Source organism: Macaca mulatta, chromosome 11 (assembly GCF_049350105.2).
Source record: "Macaca mulatta isolate MMU2019108-1 chromosome 11, T2T-MMU8v2.0, whole genome shotgun sequence".
Taxonomy (NCBI): Eukaryota; Metazoa; Chordata; class Mammalia; order Primates; family Cercopithecidae; genus Macaca; species Macaca mulatta.
Window position 1 is genome coordinate 95,328,018 of NC_133416.1, and position 26,038 is coordinate 95,354,055.

Genomic DNA, 26,038 nt, shown 5'->3' on the forward strand with positions numbered 1-26,038 from the left:
CAAATCCAGAGAAGAGTAATTCTTTATTTCACTTAACTACTCTTTAACTTAACAACACGTTTTTCTTCTAGTTTCTAATATTTTTGGCAACAATCTTATCAAATTATTTTGTGACTCTAATCAAATAATATAGAGAATGAACAAAAGGGCATTTTAGATACTATGGCTCTTGTAAAATTTGACTGCTTCCTCTATATGATAGTTTCCTAACCACACTACTAGTAACATTTTTGAGTGAATGATTCTTTGTTGTTGGTGGGGTTGCCTTGTGTATGATAGGATGATTAGTAGCATCTTTTGATTCTACCCACTACATATCAGTAGCACCCCCTAGCCATGACAATCAAAAATGTCTCCAGACATCGTCAAATGTCCCCAAGAGGTACAACTGTGAAAAACTGATCCTCTATATTTGAGAAATACTGCCCTATATTGACATATTGAAAAGACTAATATAAATTTTCACAGAAATCACATGTATTATTTATTTGTTTATGGTACAAATTCACTAGCATTGTATCTGTAACTATATATATATATGGAAGTGGATAGTATTAAAAGATTTAGTTAATTCAATTAATCTTATTGCTCATTCAGCATTAAGTCTGTTAAACTGAATTAATATATTGTTGTGCATATGGACACTGCATCCGTACTGAGGTTCTGACCAGTAAGAGGGAGATAGCATTAACACATGAACAAATGTTATTCTTTGAGGCTTCTTGCTTTTGGCAAAACTTAAGTCTAACTTTAAAGAGTCATCATCAAATTGTGAAAATATCAGGTTTTACTTAAGTAATCATACGGATCCATAATTTCCTAATATATATCAAAATAGGCACACAGAGAACACAAGTACAATTTTGGGCTACAATGACATGATAAGGTACACAACAATAACTTCAAGTATTTCATGTGGAAAAAAAAATTATATAAGGTATTTCAAAAGATTATGATTTTCTACACCCACAAATTGGATGCAAAAGCACAAGTCATTTTATACTCCAAAACATGACAGAAATTTACTAGACCAAAAATAACATCTCATGTACAAAATTTAATAGAGCAAGGAAAAGAGACTGAAAATACACATATGCTGCTGCCAATTTTCCTTCTTTTAGAAAGTAATTTCTTAACAGTGGCAGCTCCCTAGCAAAGCAAAAATAGTGTTAATTCTGTCATAGGCATTTGAATAAGAGTGTAAAGAATCAAAGGCTCTAATAGGGGCTTGAGAGCTGAAATGGAATTATAAGTCAAGTAGTTCAACTTTCTCATGTTTTCTCAGATAATAAAATTTAGGCCCATACAGATAATACTACAATGTTTAGAAACTACGAAACTATAAACCTATTTTGAGCTTAAAATCTATGTTCTGATAAATTGGTTGAACAATGTTAGAATCTCTATTATATGCCAGACACTCTTATAAGTGTGCAAACAAAAGCTTTTTATCTGTATGTTATTTGACAGTTTTCAAATTACTTTCATACATGGTATAATTTGACCTTCATATAACCACCCTGAAAGGGCCAGGGTAAGTACTGCTATTTCCATTTTAAAGATGATGAGGCTGAGTGCAGTGACTCAGGCCTGTAATCCCAGCACTTTGGGAGGCCGAAGTGGGCGGATCACTTGAACTCACGAGTTCGAGACCAGCCTGGGCAACATGGAGAAACCCTGTCTCCACAAAAATACAAAAAACTACCCAGGTGTGGTGGCACCTGCCTGTAGTGCCAGCTACTCTGGAGGCTGAGGTGGGAAGATAGCTTGAGCCCAGAAGGTCAAGGTTGCAGTGAGCCGAGATTATGCCACTACACTCCAGCCTAGGCAATAGAGCCAGACTTTTCTAAAAAATAAATAAATAAATAAAACAATAAAAATAAATAAATAAATAAGATGAAACTGAGGTTTGAATAAGGTAAAAATGAGATTCTGGAAAAGAATTTGTATTGGCTTTTGAGTCAGACTGACTAGTTTCAAATTATGGCTTTCCCATCTACTCCCAGGCATGCTATTAAGCATTCCTGAGGTCATATCCTCTCTATAAAATGGGGAAAATGATAACATATGTAATCAGTAGACCTGAGGATAAAAATGAGACAATATACTTAAAAGTCTTAGAACAGTGCCTAGCATAGCAAACATTTATGTTTATCTTCATTATATCATTATTATCATTTGCCTATTTTTACAATACATTTTGAAGACTTACCGTAATTTGATATTTTCAAATTCTTTTACTTTTAATTCAGTGATTTCTCTTTGTCTCTCTAAATCTTGTGACACTTTCTTTAGTTTGATCAAGAGTGAGGAGAGAGAGTCATCTTGTTCTGCTACTGTCTGCTCCATCTCAGCCAGACGAATAAAATGCTTGTTGGTAGGAACTGGAGTGGGAGACTGTTTCATTAAATCCTATAAAATATGAATATATTAGCAAACAGGCATGTATATTTCAATGCCATACTTATTCTATATTTTTAAATTGGTTCTTCAAATGATCAAAATACAATATCTAATCTAAAATTTAATGATTTAACAGATAATGAAGGCTTAAAGAAGACAGGAAATATAGACCTTATTCTTTGTATTTACAATAGCTAACAAAGTGTCTACATGTAGCAGGAGATCAATAAATGTTGACTGAATTAATGAAGTAAGGCTCAAATATGCTAAGGTTATACATTAAAAGATGAAAGACACATCATTTCATACATATGGAACAGAATGGTCAAAAGAGGCAAATATGAGCTGAATTCCGGAAGTTAAATATAGGTAAACTTATAGTGAATAGAATTTGAAAAGAAAGGCAGGTAAGTTCATAGAAGATTGAGTATATGGGTAAGGAGTATAAATATAATTTTGTGAACAGTGATGAGCTACAGGAGGAAGAATGATCAGAGCTACATTTTCAGAAGATTACTTTGGCAACAAAAAGCGTAACTTGTATTCCAAAAAAGGAGAAGATAACTGAATTTTAATGTATTTGGTCTAAAAATCAATAAAGAATGGAACAAAGTTCTTAGAATCTTACCCAAGCTGTTTGTTTGAATTTATTTAGTGAACTATCAGCCTGTAGTTCTAATTTGTGATGAAGAATATGAAGGTCTTCCTCATGTTTCTTCACAATTTCTCTTTGCTCCTGTTTTAAAGAAAATCAAAACTATATCTTAAATTGTGATTAAAATAAATTCACATTTTGAAGACCTTATATATTTTCTCTTTAATCTTCTAAAATTCCTTCGAGATGAGGAAGAAACAGTATCTCCATATATGTATGTATTTAGACCGGTAGGCATGTTCCCTCGCACAGTGTTCAAGTTGACAGGCCCAGCCTCAGTTCATAATTTATTCTGAACATTAGAATAACACGTATCTATCATCTTTTAACTTATTTCTAGAAAAAATTAAATGTCAGCTTTCCCCCACAAAGTTCTAACAAATCTGATTTCTACTGATTACCAGTGTGATATATTTCATTCCCCCCTATTGCCTCAACCCTCACCTATAAACTAAATTAAAATATTTTTCAAAATCATGTGATTTCACCATGATAGCTACTCCTGGTTTAGTTAGTCAGTGTATAAGAGAGATACATTTACACAAACTGCCAGTTTTACTGATAGAGGTGTAATCCAATCACATGCAAGTCACAGTTCTTAAATAGAATCATTTGAAAGCAAGAAAATAACTACCACTTTAAGGTAAAATATTTAGCATTTGCTTAAAAAAACTAATACATGAAACAGTATAACTCATAATAAAATACCTCTCTGGCTTTTTCTAGAAGATGTTGATACTTCTTTAATACTTCTTCTTTTTGATTTAACCTTGCTTGCATGTTTGCAATGGTTTGATGAGCAATTTTCAAAGTGTGGTGAGATTTTGGTTCCATCTCTTTTCTCCCTAGCTCAGCTATGAGCTTTTCTCTTTCTGCAGTGGCAGGCAATCGAAGCCTCAGTTCATTGATTACTTTGTCTCTTGACAGTATATTTTGTTCTGCTAACCTTAAAGCAGATTCTTTCTCTTTCAGTTTCTGCAATGATTAAATCACAATAGATAATTAAAGTATCTTTTTTTCCTTCATCTGAATTTTAGATTAGTTATTAGCAAAAAAAAAAAAAAATTCACTTTATTTTTCACATCATATGTACAATAGCCATTTGATATTTAATAAGGTTAAACTAATTCTAATTGACAACAGTTATTTGCATGCTTATTTATAAGAATATTACATATGTTAGAAACTTCATTGTTATGATGAAAATAAAATTTAATTAAGGTACTTTATCAAGATATTACAGTTAAGAACTATAAAAGTGTGGTGGTATGAGATTTAGGAAGAATATGTAATAAATTATTTCTTTTATTTTGGTCCATTGACTAGCAGAGCATTAGAAGACTAATCTATAAGTCAGTTAAGTACAAAACTGGAATTTTAGTGGCCCAAGTCAATAAATTACTATTATAAAATCTGCAGCTTATTAAAACAAAAGAGAAAAAATCAGAAACATTTTTACTCTTCAAGAGGATTAAGGTGGGTATTTTAAATTAAGTAATTCAATGGCAATTCACATAAATGACAAATCTTACAATTACTGAAGAAGATCTAAGTTTTACTTAAAAATGTACAGTTTTACTTGAAAACTCCTTTATGTATATTTTTAAATGTATTTGTAGTTAATATATTTAGATGAAAACTAAAATGAAAATCATATTCAGTTTACATTATTTTCTGAATAATTTAATGCAGATGACAGATTTGATCACCTACTAATCAAATTCAAGAACTAGGTTAAAACAGAAAGTAATTTCTAATTTACCTTCAGCCCTTTAAAGGGCTGAAGTTTATAAAAGGGAATGAACTGAAAACTGATTCATAGATTATATAACATGCACTTCAAAGGAAAACCAAAAAAATAAGAATAAAGAGATCATATAAGGGAAGATAATATACTGCTCATAGAGCTACAATTAAATGCTTTTTGTTTCCTTTCATATTCAGTGTACCTAAAGGTAACAGGAAGTAATTAAATAGTGAATTCAAATTAACTATATCTGCTGTTCATTATCAGCTATTAGAAACATTATAGGAGAATAGAAAAACAGTGAAATTAGCAAGAGATTCATCATTCTATGCATTGTCCTCATAAAGAAATATTATTTAGAAAGCCCCCCAAACATACCAAATAATACCAAGTAATAATCAAAATGCAAATTCTTCTAATTACCTCTTCTAGTGATCTGCAAGTTGCCCGTGTTTCTAGGATTATTCGAATATTCTCCTTAATTTTTCTTAGCGCCATCTCAAGTTGATTTGGAAGGGGCAAACTAGGGTCAGGGATTGATCCTGTAGCTTCTTCAAACTATTAACAAATAGTATGTTTTTTAACAAAGCAGTGGCAGCATTGAGAGTAACTATTAATATTTATAGCTGTATGATAAAATATAGATTAAATCACTCATATTTTAAATAGACAATATAACAACCAATTAAAATTACATCTGATACAGGAATCATTTCTGTGAGCTAACCCTCTAGTCTATGCTACAGAGTAGCAAACAAGATTCATCATTCATACCTTTTGTGCTGCATTTAGTATTTCATTTTGCTGACGGTCAAAAATGTCTAGTTGACGTTCCAGGTCAACTTCTCTTTGATCCCAGGCCAGTTGTCTTTCTTCATGAAACTAAAAAGAAAGACAATTTATGTCAGACATATATACAAAGACATCAGGCACATAACAGGCATTTTATATATATTTTCTTATGTAATCCTCACAACACATTGAAGATACTGTAATTATTTTCCTTTTGTGGAAAAAAATACAAACTCAGAGAGGTGAAGTAACTTGTGTAAGATCACAGAGAAAGGCAGATGTGAAGTAAGGATTTCAATCTCTCCATCCATCCATCCATCCATCCATCCATCCATCCATCCATGCATCCATGCATCCAGCTATGCAAAAGATATTTAATGATATATATCATGTGCCAAGCATCATTCTAGGCAGTGCAAATATAGCAGTAAACAAAACCAAATCCCTGTCACCAGGGAACTTACATTCTAGTGAAGGAAAGACAGACAACAATAAAAAAGTAAGTAGGTAATATGTCAGAAGGTTACAAGCGCTATGGAGAAAAATTAAGTTAATTAATCTCAAGGGAATCTTGATAGTAGGATTTACTGTTGTATATTAGGTGGCTGTTGAAGGACACACTGATAAGGTAAGACATTTAAGCCAAGACTTGCGGGCACTGAAAGTGTAAATACCAAAGGTATCTAGGCTAAGAACAATTTAAGCAGAGGGAACAATCTCTGAGACAGTCATATGTTTGATGAATTTCATCTGTCTCTGAAGCATATACTTTATTCTATAACAAGCTGCCTTCTTACTCTATCAGTGAGAGCCAGTAGAAACGTGAAACTGTGAAAAGTCAAATAACCAATACCAAAATAAAAATTAACTTACCAAATGAGGTTGCTTATGTATTGCTCTTTTTAAGATTAAGACTACTGTTATAAAAATTAAATAAATATGAATTTTTAGAATAGTTTAGAAAATAAAAAACAAATTATTACATAATCAATTAGTAATGGAAAGTACACTTAATTAGAAGAATAACATAGTCACTAGTGCAATATTCTTGCTTAAAATCTTAGGAAAAAAACAAAATAAATATAAAATAAAACCTTGTTCTGCTGCACAATTTCTTCTTCAAGACTGCTGATTGTACGTTCATATTCAGAAATTATATTATTCAAATACTTTATTTCTTCTTTATCCTTGACTAATTCTCGATTTAGTTTAAGTTCTTGAAGACGAAGTTCTTCTATTTTCATATGCCAGTTGATTACCTAAGATTTACAATTTATATATACAAATGTAAATGCTATGTCAACAAATAACATTCCTCCATTGATGATAATGATTTTAATTGAAAGTAATGGGCATTCTAAAATAAAACAAGACACAATGTTATCTTTTCTCAAGCTACCTGACAAAATTTTATTTAGGATTTCCATAGACATTTCTACAAATATGTGGGATTTTACAATAAAAATCTTCAAATTATGTTGGAATGGATATCACTAATATTCACTTTCTTCTGTTATATGTTTATTGAACACTGACTATAAGCAGGTCATTGAAACTTTGATATCACTTTCAAAAACAGAAATCCTAAATGTTTCTAGCCTAGCGAATAGGATGTAGTTGAAAGATAATTACTTTTCATTTAATTATTTCTAAATGAAGATAAAACCATATTAAAAATAAATGTGGGCTCACTAATTGTAGATCAAAGATAATTATGAACAGTAGAAATCAACTGATAACTACTACAATGTTTAAGAATAATTAGTGTTTAATTAATAGAAATTTGTCTACAGTATTTAAAATTCTTTGCTATTATACAATCTGAACATTCCCACTAAAATCTTTGGTTAGAAAAGCCTAATTTTATTTTTACAAATAATAGACATTCAAACAGCCAACACTGCTAAGTTGTAAAATCTAAATTAATGAATCATAATTGGAATTTAATTGTATCTTACGCATTTTTCATATAGGCACATATTAAGAAATTATCACGTAACTCTTTGAAGATAATGAATTTAAAATTGGCTGGGCACAGTGGCTCATGACTGTAATCTCAGCACTTTGAGAGACCAAAGCAGGAGGATTACTTGAAGCCAGGAGTTCGAGGCCAGCCTGGGTGACAAAGTGAGACCCTGTCTCTACAAAAAAACTTTAAATTTTTTTAAAAATAGGTAGGTATGGTGTGGTGCCCTGTACTCCCAGCTACAACTACTCAGGAGGTTGAGGCTGGAGAATCAGTTGAGCCTAGGAGTTCCAGCTATGTTTGCAACACTACACTCCAGCCTGGGAAACAGATCAAGACCCTGTCTCTTAAAAAAAAAAATCAAGTTTAAATGTTTACCTTTTGGGCTCCTTTGGTATCCTTTAAAGTGCTTATTAACTCTTCCAGGCCCTTTAATTTCAATTCCATCTCCAATGTTTTGTTCTCCATATTTCTATGTTCTTGTTGAGAATTTTTCATTTCTTGCATTATCTTAAGTTTGTCATTTTGTAGCTGAATCATTGTTTTAGAGAACTTTTCCTGTTGGGCCAAGGGTAAAGCTCCACTAAACTGTCGTCGTAGAGACTGAATTGTTTGGCGCAGATGTTTTGCTCTGTTTCTCCCCTCCAAACGAGCATAATAGAGAGCCTGTTCTTTTTCATCAAGTTTCTGCTCTAAGCGCATATTGTAGGCCTCCATCTTCTGCAGTTTAGACGTAATTGACTCCAACTTACCAAGAGCAGTAGCCTCACTAAGTTGAAGAGAGACATTATGTTGGTGCAACTTGGCAATCAATGCCTTTTCATCAGACTGTGCCTAATATTTAAAAAAATATATATTTGTAGTAAGTTTCAAATTTTTCCAATGAAGGTTATCACAGATTTAAAAATCACAATTTACTAAATAAAGTGTTAACACAGTGGCACATGAGATCTACAAAAATGTAACTTTGCTTTAATACAAATAATTACCAAAGAATTGTAAAAGAAAAAACCTAGAATCAAACAAACTTAAAATCCAAATGTAACTAAATAACAGTGGGTATGTTACTGGGTTTTTTTTTTTTTTTTTTTTTGAGATGGAGTCTCGCTCTGTCACCCAGACTGGAGTGCAATGGCGCGATTTCGGCTCACTGCAACTTCCGCCTCCCGGGTTCAAGCAATTCTCCTGCCTCAGCCTCCTGGGAAGCTCAGATTACAGGCATGTGCCACCATGCCTGGCGAATTTTTGTATTTTTATATTTTTAGTACGGACGGGGTTTCACCATATTGGTCAGGCTGGTCTCAAACTCCTGACCTCGTGATCTGCCTGACTGGGCCTCCCAGAGTGCTCGGATTACAGCTGTGAGCCACCGTGCCTGGCTGCTACTGTTTTTTTAACTTCCATTGCAAATAACATAATACTGATTCAGACAAAGGGTACGTTTTTATAATTCCCAACATACATAATGTAAGAATACGTGAAAAGTTACATATAAATACAAGAGAAAATATTGTTATTAAAGATGTACTAATAACTTCCTAGTACTTTTTCTCAGCGTCCTAATTTTGATCAGCAGCGTAATTCATCTATAGGCATTTAAATGCTGTACTGGATTACTGAACAATACTTCAAATTACAGAGTTTTCTAATCAGGTTACAACTAACAAGAATAACAGCCTCTGGTTGCTATATCTTTTGATTAAAAATGTAACACTGGCCCAGCATGATGGCCCACACCTGTAATCCCAGTATTTTGGGAAGCCAAGGTGGGTAGATCTTTTCAGTCTAGGAGTTCGAGACCACCCTAGGCAACATAGTGAAACCCTGTCTCTACAAAATATGCATAAAAAATTAGTCAGGTGTGGTGGCACGTTCCTGTAGTCCCAGCTGTCCAAGAGGCTGAGGTGGGAGGATCACCTGAGCCCGGGTGGCGAAGGCTGCAGTGAGCCTTGAATGTGCCACTGCATTCCACCCTGGGTGACAGAATGAGACCCTATCTCAAAGTAAACAAAAAGTGTAACATATCGCTCCCAACATCTAATGTAAATTTAGGAAAAAAGTGGATTCTATATAGAAGAGCCAATATTGCACATACCTGATAGTCCAGCAGTTGCATTCTGAGGGACTCTACTTCCTTTTCCCTAGATTGTTGTTGTGCATTCAAAATTTCAACTTGCCTTCTGGCAATATCAGCAATCTCTCTCAGTCTAGGAAATGATAAGGTACTTCAGGAACAATTAAGTACACTTTCTAAATAAATGCCAAAATTCAAAATTTCTAGACCCAAAAAGGTCTAGAAAATTTTTGATTTCCAAAAAGCCATTCATTTTCAGCATCTATCTCTTCTTTTTATGAAATACTAAAACAGGATTTCCTAAACTGTTTCATGAAACATAATTCCATGAGAGGTTATCATGTTTGCTATATATAAAAAAAAACTTCATTCCCAACATCCCTCCTCCCCTTTGAATATTCCTAACATATATTCAGTACTCTCAGAGGTTTTATCATATATAGCTTTCTCAAATCATACTTACTATATATAGCATTTTCCAAATGTATATAGCCAAAGAACTTCTGTTCCCACACTTTTTTCCATAAAACATTAATTGTCATAATTTGGAATATGCTAGGATAAGGTATTTAGTACATTTATCTAATACCATCACACAGTTAAGAATACAGAAATGTAAAATTTCTAAGATCCTTAGATGGATTAATGTATGTTTTGATTTGTTTTAATCTACAAGTTATCAGAAATGTGAAAAGAAACAAAACATGCATTTAATAAAACTACAAAAAAAAAAAAAAAAAAGATAGCCTAATGGCAATAAGTCCTTCAAATTCCCTTATGAATACTGTGATAAGCTAATACAGGCAAAGTAAAATGTAAAGTTTCTTTGCTTTGGGTTAGAATAATTTTAGTTCAGTGTTACAGATAAGGTAGGTTTCCTTATACTGATCAGAGGCTCTCATTGCCAGTTTAATGATTAACAAAATATGATTAAAATGAACTATTATAAGTTAGTTTATATCAAAAGAGGTCCATGAGAAGAAAGGATCAATTTTTTCAAAAAACGGTCTTTCATAGTGAAAAAGATGTCAAAAACTGATATTCCCAAGAGAACTATCAAGGCTCCAAAGGAATGGTTATATTTTTATAAGTAGGCCATAAAACATTTTTACTATTTATGCTTGAGAGATAACTAAGTGCTCCTTACACTTCTCTATTGAAGTATCACCTAATTACAAAAGAGAGAAAATACAGCATATAGCTGGCACACAGCATTTTTTTTTTTTTTGACAGTCTTGCTCTGTCACCAGACTAGAGTGCAGTGGTGCAATCTTGGCTCACTGCAACCTCCACCTCCCAGGATCAAGTGATTCTCCTGCCTCTGCCTCCCCAGCAGCTGCAGCTACAGGTGCACGTCACCACGCCTGGCCAGCACACAGTATTTATTCCTTATATATATTTTGTGTTCTAAACTAGCTCGGCATTTTCTTCATGTAAACTGAAAACAAAAATATAACCTCAAGGTTAAGTACAATTGTACAAGTCAATATATGTTTAATACCTTGCACAGTGACTAGTACATAGTAGATGCCTGATAAATGTAAACTAAATCAAAATCTGAAGTTTTAATTATATTCTTACAGCAACCTTATGAAACAGGTAGAAGAGGCACTATTACTTCCTTATTAAAATGAAGAAACTTAAGTTTAAATACAATAAATAACCATTCCTCCTCTATCACCCCTTCCCCAGAAAATCCATATGTGGAGGAACTGGACCTTTCTACAGTAATATTCCTGAACTCTAAACAATGTAAATCTAGAGAGGTCACTTCCTCTTTAACAACATTATTCTCATCAATACTGTTATTTAACCCTGTTAAAACCAATCTTAATATTACTTAATCCTGTTTTTATAAAAAGAAATCAGTATCAATTACTACTAAGAATTATATACTTGCAATCGGGTTTCTTAAAGACAAATTAAAGAAAATACATCTAGTCAAACGACTAAAATGTTTACATGCACTTACTTTGACACTTCAACTTTTAGTTCCATTTCATTCTTCTCCAATTCTAGAATCCGTTGCCTATCAGCATCACTTACTGCCTTGCTCACACTACCAGCTAATTCATCTCTTAACATCTGTTCCACCTTCTGTGCATCCAAATTGATTTTGGTAAGCTAAGGAAATGTAACAAAAAATGTTTAGATACATCAATTTTTGGTGAGGTTTTTTTGTAATTTAGCTTTTAAAGTACTGCAATCCTCTTTATTTGGCCTTAGTCCACATATATTGAGTGTGAAGTGTTAAGAACAGACTGAAGGAGGGTAAAAAGATGAAGGAATCAGAAACAAATTATGGAGACTCTGGTTATATTCCAATCCATCAAAAGTCATTCTTATCAGGCAACTCATTATCTAATAATATCTGAACTTGCAATATTCTTACTTTGCTTAGAACGCAATCTGTTCATTATATTTTACTTTAATTATATCATCTATAAATAAATTCAAATGAGTTAATAAAATCTTACTCATATAGATTTAGTGACATAGTTAAAACAAAAATGATATAAATGCTTTGAAAATATATTAAATCTCAAGGAAAGCAAACACTGTAAAAGTTGTGTTTAATCATAAATTGTTAAATACTTGCAAACTATATTTACTGCCATGCAGTTTAATGATTCTGACCACATCAAAAATATATAAAACCTCCAATTAGAATGTAAAGTCCCTGAAAGTAGAGATTATTGTCTATTTTGTTTCTTGCTATACTCCCAGTCCTAACGCAGGGTCTGACATGTAATAGGCAATGAATAAATATTTGTTAAATGAAGGGATGGTGGTGAAAGGCAATTCCATTGTTTAGTAAATAACATTTCATACGTTAAATCTAATAATATAACATTGGTGAGAAACAAGAACTTATAGAAATATCTGCTTTTGTTTTAAACAATTCATATTTAAATCTTTTACTTATTACACAAAACATAGGCACTATATTAATAAGCTATTTCAGAGATACAAACAAACCTCTTAACAATAATACAATGTCTACCAAGACTAATTCTTTATTCTCTAATTGTATGATAAAACTTATAATATCAAACCTCAGCAAATTTGGTTTCCAATTCAAAATTACGTTCCTCCATTTGCTTTAATGAAGTCCGTAAGTGTTCATACATTTTTTGACAATGTTCAGCCCGCTGCCTTTCATTTAATTCCTTCATTTCCAGCATAGTTATTTTTTTTGAAATGGAAACAATGTCACTGTTGGTTATTGATTTCTTTGCCTTATCCATGCTAGATTCATTACCTATATGCAATAATACTTAAGTCAATCTCATGTTGTTTATATTAAAATTACCTCAGATATTTTAGATGTTGTATATAAGAAAGCATTATAGTTCCATGGAAAGCACATCAACTTTCTGAATTCTATCAGACCTGGACTCTAATCTTAGCTCTGTTACTTCCTGCCTGTGTGATGCCTATACCACTGTACCATTTAATCTCTGTGGAACTTAATGTTCTTCATAAGTCAAATGATTAATTAAAAAAAAAAAAAAAACAAAAAAAACCTATTCCTCACAGAATTGTGGAACTAACAATATAAAGGACTTAGTGCAGAAGTGTCCCATATAAGAAATTTTAAAAATGGCAAGTAAACATTTTACTGAAAGGAGATAAACTGTACGAGAAGCAGTGCAGTAAAGCAATGTGACTTTGTGAATATAAGCGCAATGACTTGATTTTTAAAGTCTCACAGAGCCAAGCTGAAAAGTAAAATCTGAAGCCATATGATGGATATATTCTACAAAATATAATCTTGTCTAATCATGAGTATTATTAGGTCTTTGTACAGACCTAATACCAAATATTTTACAGTCTTTTATTAGTTGTTATGCCTTAATCTTACATATGTAGTTATGTAGCTTGTCTTTGGACACAAAAGTCTGTGGCTAAATGGAAAGAGAACTAAAAGCGTCAATTTACCATAAAAAGGCATCGCATAGGAGTGTCATTAGTTACTTAGTTATTTTTTGAGGAGGGGGAAGAAAACATACTTTTGCTTTGTAAACACGGTCCAGAAAAAAACAAACAAAATAGGGCATTTTGCTTTTCAGCAACTTAAAACTGATGTGTTTAGGGTGGCCAATTATTTAAAGGAGCTAAGCAGCAACTCACTTTGTAAACAGCCTTTTACAATACCAATAGTGCCCTCTCCTATTTTTCCAGCTTCATAAGTTCAAGTTTTATAATAGAGTTTTCTCAAAGTAATATACATTTCCTGAAAAAAAAAAAATTGGTCTCTATCTCAGTTTTAAAAAGTACTTTATTATGTTCTGTATTTATCTTTTAAATTTATTATTTTAGAATAGCTGTTGCAAGCAGTAATCAAGTAACTAACAATCATGGATCACTAACAGGTGCTAAAAAGCATTAGTAAATCAGTTCATTATGGAATAAAGACTCATTCAAGTAACCTTAGGCACCATATAGAAAAGTATTGCAATAAATACCAATATACAAAGGAGTCCTCCTCCATTCTGTATTGTGCTAAACTCTGATAAGAAGAGAAAAGCACATCGCAAGGGCTGAAGCAGATTAGTCATCTTATATGTTCTTGGGTTTGGAGCATTCTTAAAGAGAGGATAAAGCACAACAGCTCAACACTAACAAATTCCTAGATGAAAAAAAGCTAATGATGTGACATTTTTAAACTAAGATATAAGGTCAACAGGGAATAGGGAAACACTCTTAAAACTTTGGTGATATAAATCCATATATGGAAGAGATTAAGATACATAAACATTAAAGAATTTCTGTAGGGAATTCAGCATTTATTAAAAATAAAGATGATAAAATACAAAGAACCTACTAAAATTGTATGCAATACTCTCTTATGTCTTCATTTAAATGGTGTCTTCTTCCAAGTAAATAGTACACAAAAGTCAATTCATATTTAATCTCTTATTGAGTGAAAAATTACATTTCTAAAAGTAGCTTATCTAAGATTTCCCAATGTTAGGCTGCTCTAAACCAAGTATGTCATTACCAATTTAAGAGAACAGCTCTATTTAGTAATAAAAACCTTGAATAGCTCTAAGGTCTAGGAAACAAATAAACGAAAATACATTATCAAAAGCAGCAAATTTATTTGAAAATAATGAAGCACAATATATGAGATAACATTATGAAAATCTTACAAACTAGGATAACTATTTGAAAAATTAATATGGAAAACTCTAACGAGAGCCACAAAGATTTCAATACCTTTTGAGACAGTAATATCTCTGTGAGATATACATGAAAATGTTCACTGTGGCACTATAATAGCAAAGATATAGAAAGCTAGTGATTTAATTACTCAAACACAGTAGGATATTGCATAACTATTTACAAGTATGATTACAAGTATGATGAATAAAACAATTTTTCATTTTTATTATATATTTATTTTTGAGACGGAGTCTCGCTCTTATTACCCAGGCTGTAGTGTTGTGGCGCGATCTCGGCTCATTGCAACCTCCGACTCCTGGGTTCAAGCAATTCTCCTGCCTCAGCCTCCTAAGTAGCTGGGATTACAGGAACCTGCCACCATGCCTGGCTAATTTTTGTACTTTTAGTAGAGATGGGGTTTTGCCATGTTGGCCAGGCTGGTCTCGAATTCCTGACCTCAGGTAATCTGCTCTCCTTAGCCTCCCAAAGTGCTGGGATTATAGGTGTGAGCCACTGTGCCCAGCCACAAAAATATTTTTGATACTACTATCTAAATACAGTATAGAATAATGTTTATAATAATTTAAAACATATAAAATATGTAAACATATAGACGCAAAAAATACAGTAATACAGTAGTAAAACTATGAGAAATATAACTTCTTTTCAAATTTTCTTTGCTGTTTTCTGGTATCTTTTAATTTAAAAATATCAAATGATATACAACTAATATAACTTGCACTCAGTGAAAAAACTCATAATACTATTATTAAAATATCATCAGTTTTAATTGTTAAATGGTTCAAAATAGTTAATAGCTTAGTCATAAATTTTTAACACACATGATTTCATTAGAAAGAAATCTAACTTAAGGACTGAAAACTAAACTTAGGTGGGGTTAAGTAAAGGATTATTCATCTACCTAAGTTAAACTATTAGGCAGAAAGTTCTTTTTTTAGTCAAAATACTTCCTTTTAATCTAGTATAAAAAAGGAACTTTAAATAAGAAATATTCATTATTAGATGTTAATCATTTAATATTATCAGAGTCATAAGACTTACCTAATCTAGTTTCTTGTTCCCAGGCTTGTTCAATAGTGTGAAGTTTTTCCTTGGTAATCTCCAGTTCTTTATTTATAGACTCCACTTGTTCTTTTAAGGAGGCATTTTCACACTGAATAAAGGAAAAACATCACTAAGAAACTACATTGTAATTCAGACCAATACCACAAAATGACATTGTCTTAACTTTATATAACATCTCCTTAAAACTCACAATCCAGTTTTTTACAAAATTAGAATTTCCTCCATATATAATACATGTATGCATGCAAACACATACATATATGTATAATACCGGTATACATATACATACTGATATAGTTTGGCTGTGTCCCTACCCAAATCTCATCTTGAATCGTAGTTCCCATAATCCTCCTATGTCATGGGAGGGACTTGGTGAGAGGTATTGAATCGTGGGGGTGGTTTCCCCCATGCTATTCTCATAATAGTAAGTTCTCATGAGGTCTGATGGTTTTATAAGGGGTTTCCCCTTCGCTTGGCTCACATTCTTCTCCTTCTGGCCACCATGTGAAGAAGAATGTGTTTGCTTCCCTTTCTGCCATGACTGTAAGTTTTCTGAGGCCTCCCCAGCTCTGTGGAACTGTGAGCCAATTAAATCTCTTTCCTTTATAAATTACCCAGTCTCAGATATTTCTTCATAGCAGCATGAGAATAGACTATTACATATGTATATACACACATATATATACACACACACACACACCCCCATATATATATCTCTCTCTAATGTAAAATATTATTTTAAAATAATCATCCAAATCCTGTGTTATCCAATACAGGGCCTTCAATTTCTGAGTATTAGCTTCTGCTACAAAAGCTGTAAATTCATTTTGGCCAAGCTGGAATACTCAAGAGTTTTGCACCCTTCCCAAACTAGTGCTTACTTCCTTTATGCACACAGTTGCTGAGCATCCTAGTGTGTCATCAGTGACAGATGACGATATTTATAGTGAAAAGAAATACAAAATTCTGGCCTTCAGAGTTCTGCCCATTCAGTGCCTATGTGTATGGGTGGGTGGCAGGATTTGGCCAGTGTGGAACGCAGCAGATAATAAGCAACAAACAAAAAGCCTATTAAAAATGTCAATATTGGCCAATCATGGTGACTCACACCTGTAATCCCAGCACTTTGGGAGGATGAGGTGGGTGGATCATTTGAGGTCAGGAGTTCGAGACAAGCCTGGCCAACATAGTACTAAACATAGTGCTAAAAATATAAAAATTAGCCAGTCGTGATGGCACGTTACTAGTAGATCCCAGCTACTCAGAAGGCTGAGGCAGAAGAATCGCTTGAACCTGGGAGGTGGAGGTTGCAGTGAGCCAAGATTACGCCACTGTGCTCTAGCCTGGGCAACACAGCAAGACTCCATCTCAAAAAAAAAGAGGTCAATATCAGCAGGTGCAGTGGCTCACACCTGTAATCCCAGCACTTTGGGAGGCTGAGGTGGGAGAATCACTAGAATCCAAGAGTTTGAGACCAGCCTGGGCAACAAAGTGAGACCTCATCTCTACAAAAAAATACAAAAATTTAGCTGAGTATGGTGGTGCATGCCTGTAATTCCAGTTATTTGGGAGGCTGAGGTGGGAGAATTACTTGATCCCAGGAGAGCAAGGCTACAGTGAGCTACGACTGTGCAACTGCACTCCAACCTGGGCAACAGAGTGAGACCCTGACTCAAAAAAAAAAAAAAAAAAAGTTGACATTTAGAAAGAAAATAAAAACAGGGTACTGAGCCAGTGAACAATAGAAGGGAACATATTTAGATAGAGTGGTTGAAGGATATCTTAACCACCAAAGAAGTGGTATTTAAGCTGAACTGTGAGGTTCGAAGTATTTATTATAAACCCAGATGCTCCAAAGGAAGAAAGCATTTGGAGTACTGTAAGATCTGAGAGGAGAAAATGACTGAAATGATTGGAGCAGGAAAAGATTTGGAGGATTGGAGCACCCAAGCAGAGTAAGTAAAAATAAAAGTCAATAGCAGTAAAACATGAAGTTGGAGAGACCATCAGGGGCCATACCAAGCAGGGCATGGCATGCCAAGACAAGGAACTGGAATTTAACTTAATGCATAAAAGAAAACAGATTTTAAGGAGGAAGTTCTTTTTTTTTTTTTTTTCTTTTTTTTTTTTGAGACGGAGTCTCACGCTGTTGCCCAGGCTGGAGTGCAGTGGCGCGATCTCGGCTCACTGCAAGCTCCGCCTCCTGGGTTCACGCCATTCTCCTGCCTCAGCCTCCTGAGTAGCTGGGACTACAGGCGCCCGCCACCGCGCCCGGCTAATTTTTTGTAGTTTTAGTAGAGACGGGGTTTCACTGTGGTCTCGATCTCCTGACCTTGTGATCCGCCCGCCTCGGCCTCCCAAAGTGCTGGGATTACAGGCTTGAGCCACCGCGCCCGGCCAAGGAGGAAGTTCTAAACAATCATTCTGGCTGCACTGTGGAGAATAAAGGGGTCAATAGAGAAATCAGGAAAACTAGTCAAAAAGACATTGTGGAAGTCCAGATGAGTGATGTTGCTGGTTTGGACAAGGGTTATAGCTGTGAGGATGAAGAAGACACATATAAACTACATTTGGAAAACAAAAATGGTAGGGAAAAAGGATGACTACAGAATAACTCTAAAGTGTCTGCCTTGACTAGCTGGTTGGGTAACTGAACATCTATTGAAATAAGAATGACTAGGAGAGAAACAGTAATCAGGAGTTCATTGTGGATATGTTAAATGTGAGATCCCCTTGAAACACAGGAATTGTAAAGTAGGTAATTCTGTACAACAGAATAGAGCTGTGAGGAAAAAGGCTGGAGACATAACATAAATATATATATCTTAAGTTCCTTTATTTTTTCTTTGAAAAAACAGAATGCCTATTTACTACATGCCAGGTACTCTAAGCAATGGATTTCTATGATAAATAAATTATATCCTAGAACTTATATTTGAGTGGAGTACCTGGAAAATAAGCCAATATATAATACAATGTCAGGTATTAAGTGTTATGAAGAATAATACAAACAGGGTAACGAGACTAAAAAGAGGATATGTTATGGTTAAATAAGCAGGATAAGGTAATAATAATATATTTTTAAGTAAAGTGCATAATTACAGTTTTATATGCTATGAATACACAGGAGGGAAAAAAGGAGGCTGAGGGTGTTTTAAATATCTTTCTATCCATTTTTTTTCTTCCTTTCATCCTTTTTCACAGGATAATCCTATTGTTTGTTACAAATCTTTTCCTCCCACCTACCCTGATATTTTACTATTTCCCTTATTACCACTTTCATCTCTTATCTTCATCACTCTCTCCCTACTAACTCTAAATTTTCTTTCCCTCCTCCCTCAAACTTCATTAGTCTCCTTTATTAAAAAAAAAAAAAAAAAAAAAAAGGCTGGGCCTGGTGGCTTGTGCCTATAGTCCCAGCACTTTGTAAGGTTGAGGCTGGCGGATTACCTGAGATCCAAATTTTGAGACCAGCCTGGCCAACATGGCAAAACTCTGTCTCTACTAAATTAGTCGGCCATGCTGGTAGGCACCTGTAATTCCAGCTACTCAGGAGACTGAGGCAGAAGAATCACTTGAACCTCAGAGGCAGAGGTTGCAGTGAGCCAAGATCACACCACTGTACTCCAGCCTGGGCAATGTAGTGAGGCTCTGTTTCAAAAAACAAACAAACAAACAAACAAACAAACAAAGAATCCTCTTCTTGATTCTACCTCAGTCTACATCTGTTTCTTTTTTCTTCTACTATCAAATTTCCAGTTTTTCTTTTGCTTTATTACCCATCCAGTTTTTGTATTTCCTTATTATCTTTTCTGTTCTTCACATATGAAATCTGATTTTAATCACCTCTAGTCTCATAAATCTTTACCTCTCAAAAAGCAACAACGATTACCTAAGCACCATATTTGACAACATGTGCACTGTGGCTCTCCACCACTAATCACTCTCATGTATTAGCTTGACCTCTGTGCCAAACAGGAGATACTCAACACACAGAAACAAATTAAATAGTTCCTTATATCAAAAGGCTTATATTCCATTAAGGGAGACAGATACGTAAACACATTGTACTATGTACAAAACCTATGTATAAGATGCAGAACTAGTGTAGACAAGAGTGACTTTGTTCCATTAAAAAAAGGATGCTTAAGAAAAAAAAAGGTAATGCCTTAACAAAGTTTTGAAACAGGAATAGAAATTCACTGAGCAAAACAACTGGAAGAGAGAAATGGTTCCCTACATAAAGAAAAGAGCATGTACACAAGAACATACATAAGAACACTGTGCTCAGAAAACTCAGATAGTTCATCTCTTGCTCTAGATGACATGAGTAAGTACAGGACTTGACTTTTACCCTTCAGGTGACTGGCAGCTTTTGACAGTTTTTAAGCTAAGGAGTCAAATGGGAGTCACAGGGTAGGATTCAAGTCTAGAATGACCATTCTTGTGGCAGTAAGGAGGATATAAGACTGGAGATAGAGACATGAATAATGGCTACCACAATAAAGATAATAAAAAATAAAACTAAGACACCACCAATAGGGATAGGTATGAGATATTCAGAATTATAGCTGGGGCCAGGCGCGGTGGCTCACATCTGTAAACCCAGCACTTTGGGAGGCCAAGGTGGGCAGATCACCTGAGGTCAGGAGTTCTAGACCATCCTGGTCAACATGTGGCGAAACCCCGTTTCTACTAAAAATACAAAAATTAGCTGGGCATGGTGGGGCACGCCTGTAATCCCAGCTACTCGGAGGCTGAGGCAGGAGAACTGCTTGAATCTGGGAGGCAGAGGATGCAGTAAGCCGAGATCAGGCTACTGCACTCAGCCTGGGTGACAGAGTGAAACTCCATCTTAAAAAAAAAAAAAAAAAAAATCTTGAGGAAAGATGAAAAATATTCTTTGGGAAAATGATAATGTTAAAAATCACTCATTGATACATTATCTACAAGACCTCTCTTGCTTAGGACTTTCTCATGCTGGAGAGGATAGAACAGAGGACATGGAGAATGGAAAAACATAAATTACCACCACACCTAAATAGGCATAATTTTCTACAAAAAGTAACATAATCACCTCTCTTTGGCAAAAGCAGCAGAAAGGAAACTGATTATGATTACTTCTAAATAATATTGATAAACATGACTCATAATTTAGTAGGAGTCCTGAAAGCTACTCAGAACAACGTTTTCATTTACTGAATGTGTCTCTCTGAGCCAGCAAAAGCTTTTGAGCTAATAGAATTAGATTTTATGCTACTCCTGTGAGAGGATTTTAGATAAGAATTATCCAAAATCCAGAAGCCTCTATTTCTGATGAGGAAGACGAACAAATCAGGAGCTTGTTCTGTCCTCAGTAAGAGGTATGGAGCCCAAGTGGCTGTAAGAGAACTGTAAAGGGTCTGGTCCATATTCACAGATTATAACTTATGATATTCTACTCTAGGTTTTTGTATTTCTACAACAAAAAGTGATGAGAATTTACAGAGTGCATCCATGGTCCAGGAAGAGCCCTTAATATTTCAGTCACTGTTGTCTACATTCATTCCAAGGAACAAAAGCCAGGGACCACGGAAAAATAGTTTGCTCTGCGTACAGGGGTAAGAGAAAGGGATGGGCACTTAATGGGTGCTTCCCTCTTTTGATTACAATATTCTACCGGTTTCATGATCCTTTTTCTCTTAGATGTCTGGTTGAAAGAGGTTTGATTCAGCTAAATCATGCAAGTGACCTAAGGAGAATGATCTAGATAATCATTCGGAAGTCATTCTGCCACTATAAATAGATAATATGTTGTGTGTGTTGATACTTGGGAACAAAATATTTATAACTAAACTGAATGAATAACATGGATTATATCTCTGTTAAATTCATATAAATGCAGTCAAACTTTAATTAAAATCTGCCAAATCCCCCCAAACACAAAGACATTGATGAAAAATGGCTAATATCACAAGGTTCAAGAGTCACACAAACTTACTTCCAGGTGTTCCAAGTTACTTGTTCTTTGAACGAGCATATTATCTTTTTGCAAGATGTCCCTGTACTTAGAAGTCAGTTCATTGTACTGTTTATTAGCCAGTTCTAGTTCAGACAAACAGACACTATTATCTACAACTTTTTGGAGAGCTGCAATCTTGAAAATGGCCATTTCCTATGTAAATAAAGATATACTGAGTTATGCTGGTGTCTTTTTTTCTGGTCAAGCACTAGCCACTTTTGAGAAAGATAATACAACTGAAAGCAAAACAGAATTTAAAGCCATTTTTAAAATATATGATTTCCCATGTCAGAAAAATATGCAATAACATTAATTTCTTTCATATAGTATGCTACTTTGAAAATCTTAATCATAATAAAAATAAAATACTTTCATAACTCCTGTCATAGTAAAATTAAATTAAATTAATTTGAGAAAACATAACAAACAGCAGCAATATATATCTCAGAATATATCTTTGGATGGCTCTTCTAAATTTCTTGAGATCAGAAAATAACCTGCCTTTTAATAGATAAATGGGAAAATTAGCATTACCATAGGTAACTTTTACAACTTAGCTATTTATGCTTACTGTAAGCTAAACGTACTAGCTTTAATAACCAAATAAAACTTTTTGTACACATGATCACATGATGGAAACATTAGAGGGAGAACTTCTATTATAGTTCTCTGTAATAAATAACATCAAGGACTTTAAGTTACTTGGTTCATGGTTCTACTCATCAACTACAGAACTATTAAAAGATATTCTATTATCAACACCAAAATGAAATGTCCAGTCTTACAGTTCTCTTAAGTTGCTCTATAATAGGCAAACATTACATAGAAAAGTACAATAAAGAGTGAAGAAAGCTGAGAAGTGGTATAAGGAATAATTAAATTTATGAATGAGGAAGTAAAAAAAAATTATGGTTATAATTCATTCTGAAGTACAGTAATGATGGAAATATTTGTAATAGTGCTTCAGATCTCATTTTGGCAGCCTTTCTTCTCCATCTAAGTTAAGTATATACTATTCTACCTTACCCCTGATATTCAGTTTCACTGTTCTGGGGGAAACAGGGGTAGATGAGATTCTATTTCCCATCTCTTAAGAATCTCCCTTTTTCTTGGCTTTTCAATTGTTGGGAGAAAAAAATCAAGTTCATGAGCAGGTAGAAGAGGAAGAAAACTGTAATTCTTTTCTCTTTCTATCTCAAACACTAACTGTATTCGTAAAACTCTAAGAAAAGTAGATTCTAAAAAAATCTAACACGAAAATAAGAAAACAGGCCGGGCGCGGTGGCTCAAGCCTGTAATCCCAGCACTTTGGGAGGCCGAGACGGGCAGATCACGAGGTCAGGAGATCGAGACCATCCTGGCTAACACGGTGAAACCCCGTCTCTACTAAAAAAATACAAAAACCTAGCCGGGCGAGGTGGTGAGCACCTATAGTCCCAGCTACTCGGGAGGCTGAGGCAGGAGAATGGCGTAAACCCGGGAGGCGGAGCTTGCAGTGAGCTGAGATCCGGCCACTGCACTCCAGCCTGGGCGACAGAGCGAGACTCCGTCTCAAAAAAAAAAAAAAAAAAAAAAAAAAAAAAAAGAAAACAAACATTTCCTTATTACACGTCTGAATACAAATCACTTACGTTTATTAAAGAATTTCTTGATGCTCAGTATTAAGCTTTAAGATCAAGCTGAAAATAGGTTTATTAGCATGACATCACCCATTGCAACCTTTAAAGTGGAGAGTCAAGAACCCAAGCCCATTTTAATTTCACTTTGATTTCTGTGTTCCTACAATCCTGTCTAAATTTAGTCATGTACATTGAACATTTACATGCTTAAAAATAAACTACAAGGTAAGGTATAAAACTAGGTGCAGAAGAGTATACATGTCATGTAACCTGTCTTGTCTTTGTTTATGTTTCCAAAAAAGAAACATAAGAAAGATAATAAGTTACCTACAGAGGGTAGAGCAGAATAATATGAAACGCATAAGACCAGAATTAAGATTTCTCTGACTAAATATTTGCATATATAAATATTCTAAATATTAAAATTCAATAAAAAGGGAAAAAATCCCTAAAATTAAAAAAAAGAAAAACAAATGAGCCTAACTATATATCAAATGTATAACATAACTGCATGAAGACAATTATTTCAAGTAAGCGTAGAATATATTACTTTGCCTATACATCCTCAGCAAGATAGATTCTGAAGAAAATAAGACCTGAAATAAAATTTTAAACTATGTTTGGCAGCATTGCTGTTGTTGTTACTATTAATATCAATTCAAGTATCATTTTTCAAAATATTGTATGTATATTGTGGGATAAAACAAATATTTTAATGTTAATAATATTTTCTATGTAAGAAAAAAACATACAAGTGCAAAATCAAAGAAGTTTAGTAAAAACCACATACTATTTACTTACCCCATAATGTTATAATTAAACTGGAAATAACAATATGAACTTATAGTTTAAATATATACATATTTTTCTAACTTGTCTACTGAGAGACTAGCAGCAATGATACTCTGAGAGCAATGATGCCCAGTGGCCAGTTTTTGGTATCTCAATGCCTTCCCCGCTAAAAGGAACCTGGGCTCTTTAAAGAAATGGTTTATTCCAAGTATGAGCATGAAGTATGTAGGTAAGTCTAAGACATCTTATGCTAGAAAACAAGTCAAGCTTTGAGGCTTCATTCAAAAGATTAATGAATTTTTGTCAAAACAATATGAGTCAACTTTAAAGGACTCTCTTTGGCTAAAGTTGAGACAAAAGAATATGACTCCAACTAAAACACACGGAATATTTAAAAGTCTGTGAGTCTAATATGATACTTAAAAAAGAGAAAGCGGAGATGAGAAAAAAAAAAAAAACAGGGAGCACAGAATACACCAAGTGCGTATTCTGAAAACTGGTCATTAAAGAGAAAAGCATTTAGCTTGCCTTTGTAGTAGGAGCTATACGTCAAGATAAACAAATAGCCTGGGCTAATGGGGAAACGCTATTTATTTTACAAAAGCGTGTCTGTTAATAAATGCAAGCGCATAATATAACTAGAAAATTATGATGTTTGCAACTCCTCATAATTGAGTTAGGCAACAATCATCAGAGGATGCTAAAATCATTAGGACTGACGAATAATTTGTTATTTGTATGGTACCAAAATATCACCAGTTAACTAAATTGCTTAATAATGGAGGTATATGGTTATCTTTACTTCTTCTCCTTCTTTTTTTTTTTTTTTTTCTCTTAAGAGAGAGACTAGCTCTGTTATATAGGCACACAGGCTACAGATCAGTGGCACATGATCACGGCTCACTGCAGCCCCCAACTTCCTGGGCTCAAGCGGTCCTCCCACCTCAATGTCCCAGGTAGCTGGGATTACAAGCATGTGCCACTACACCCAGCTAATTTAAAAAAAAAAACAACTAAAAAACACATTTTTTGTAGAGACGGGGTCTCACTGCATTGCGTAGGCCGGTCTGGCCTCAGGCAATTTTCCTGCCTGGGCCTTCCAAAGTGTTGGAATTACAGGCATGAGCCACCACAGCTGGTCTGCTTGTTTTTTCTGTAACACAATAATCAATTACAAAACATGGAACAACCAGATACTCTTGAAGTGATGCAGTATAAAGTATAGAGAATTACTTATGAAGTACTCTTGCCAAAAATGTTTAAACCTGAAGCTAACTAAGGGTTCCGACCTAACTTTTAGTAATACAAGGGACAGAGGAACAAGTAAAATGACACACACATACAAAAAGTCAGATACATCTTCAAACATTTTTTGGAGAAAAAGAAAAGCAAGAATATTCTATATTAAAAAGATTCATGAGATGTAACATCCAAATGTTTATTCCTTGATCAAAAAATGTAACAAATGTGACTATAATCAGGGTTTTAGGCGATATTAGAGAATTATTGTCATTGTGTTAGGTATAATAAAATTACTGTGGTTATTTAAAGAAAAAAGGCTTTTTCAAAAGGGTACATTAAATATTTAGGGGAGGAAAGTCTACAATTCAAACATTCCTACAAAAATCAAAAGACGCAATTATGGCAAAATGTTAATAAATGTTAACGATTAATTCAGGTGATGAGCCTTATTGATACCATCCTATCTTCTGCATACTTGAAATTTTTTATAGT

General features: G+C 34.0%; 1 protein-coding gene across 4 annotated transcripts in view; it reads right to left on the reverse strand.

The window, feature by feature from the left end:
• Positions 1-26,038, reverse strand: part of CEP290 (centrosomal protein 290) — a 93,865-nt gene that overhangs the window by 32,481 nt on the left and 35,346 nt on the right. For all 4 annotated transcript variants that reach the window (XR_013400687.1, XM_077953219.1, XM_001101114.5 and 1 more), the window contains 12 exons: positions 21,873-22,046; positions 15,869-15,980; positions 12,694-12,899; positions 11,610-11,761; positions 9,659-9,770; positions 7,942-8,397; positions 6,692-6,856; positions 5,580-5,687; positions 5,229-5,363; positions 3,767-4,033; positions 3,032-3,139; positions 2,213-2,412 (listed from right to left, as the gene is read on the reverse strand). Coding sequence is in view for 3 of the 4 variants with exons in the window: in XM_077953219.1 (XP_077809345.1) it covers positions 2,213-2,412; positions 3,032-3,139; positions 3,767-4,033; positions 5,229-5,363; positions 5,580-5,687; positions 6,692-6,856; positions 7,942-8,397; positions 9,659-9,770; positions 11,610-11,761; positions 12,694-12,899; positions 15,869-15,980; positions 21,873-22,046 (2,195 nt within the window). In the remaining variant the exon portion in view is untranslated. The remainder of the gene's footprint in view (positions 1-2,212; positions 2,413-3,031; positions 3,140-3,766; positions 4,034-5,228; positions 5,364-5,579; positions 5,688-6,691; positions 6,857-7,941; positions 8,398-9,658; positions 9,771-11,609; positions 11,762-12,693; positions 12,900-15,868; positions 15,981-21,872; positions 22,047-26,038) is intronic.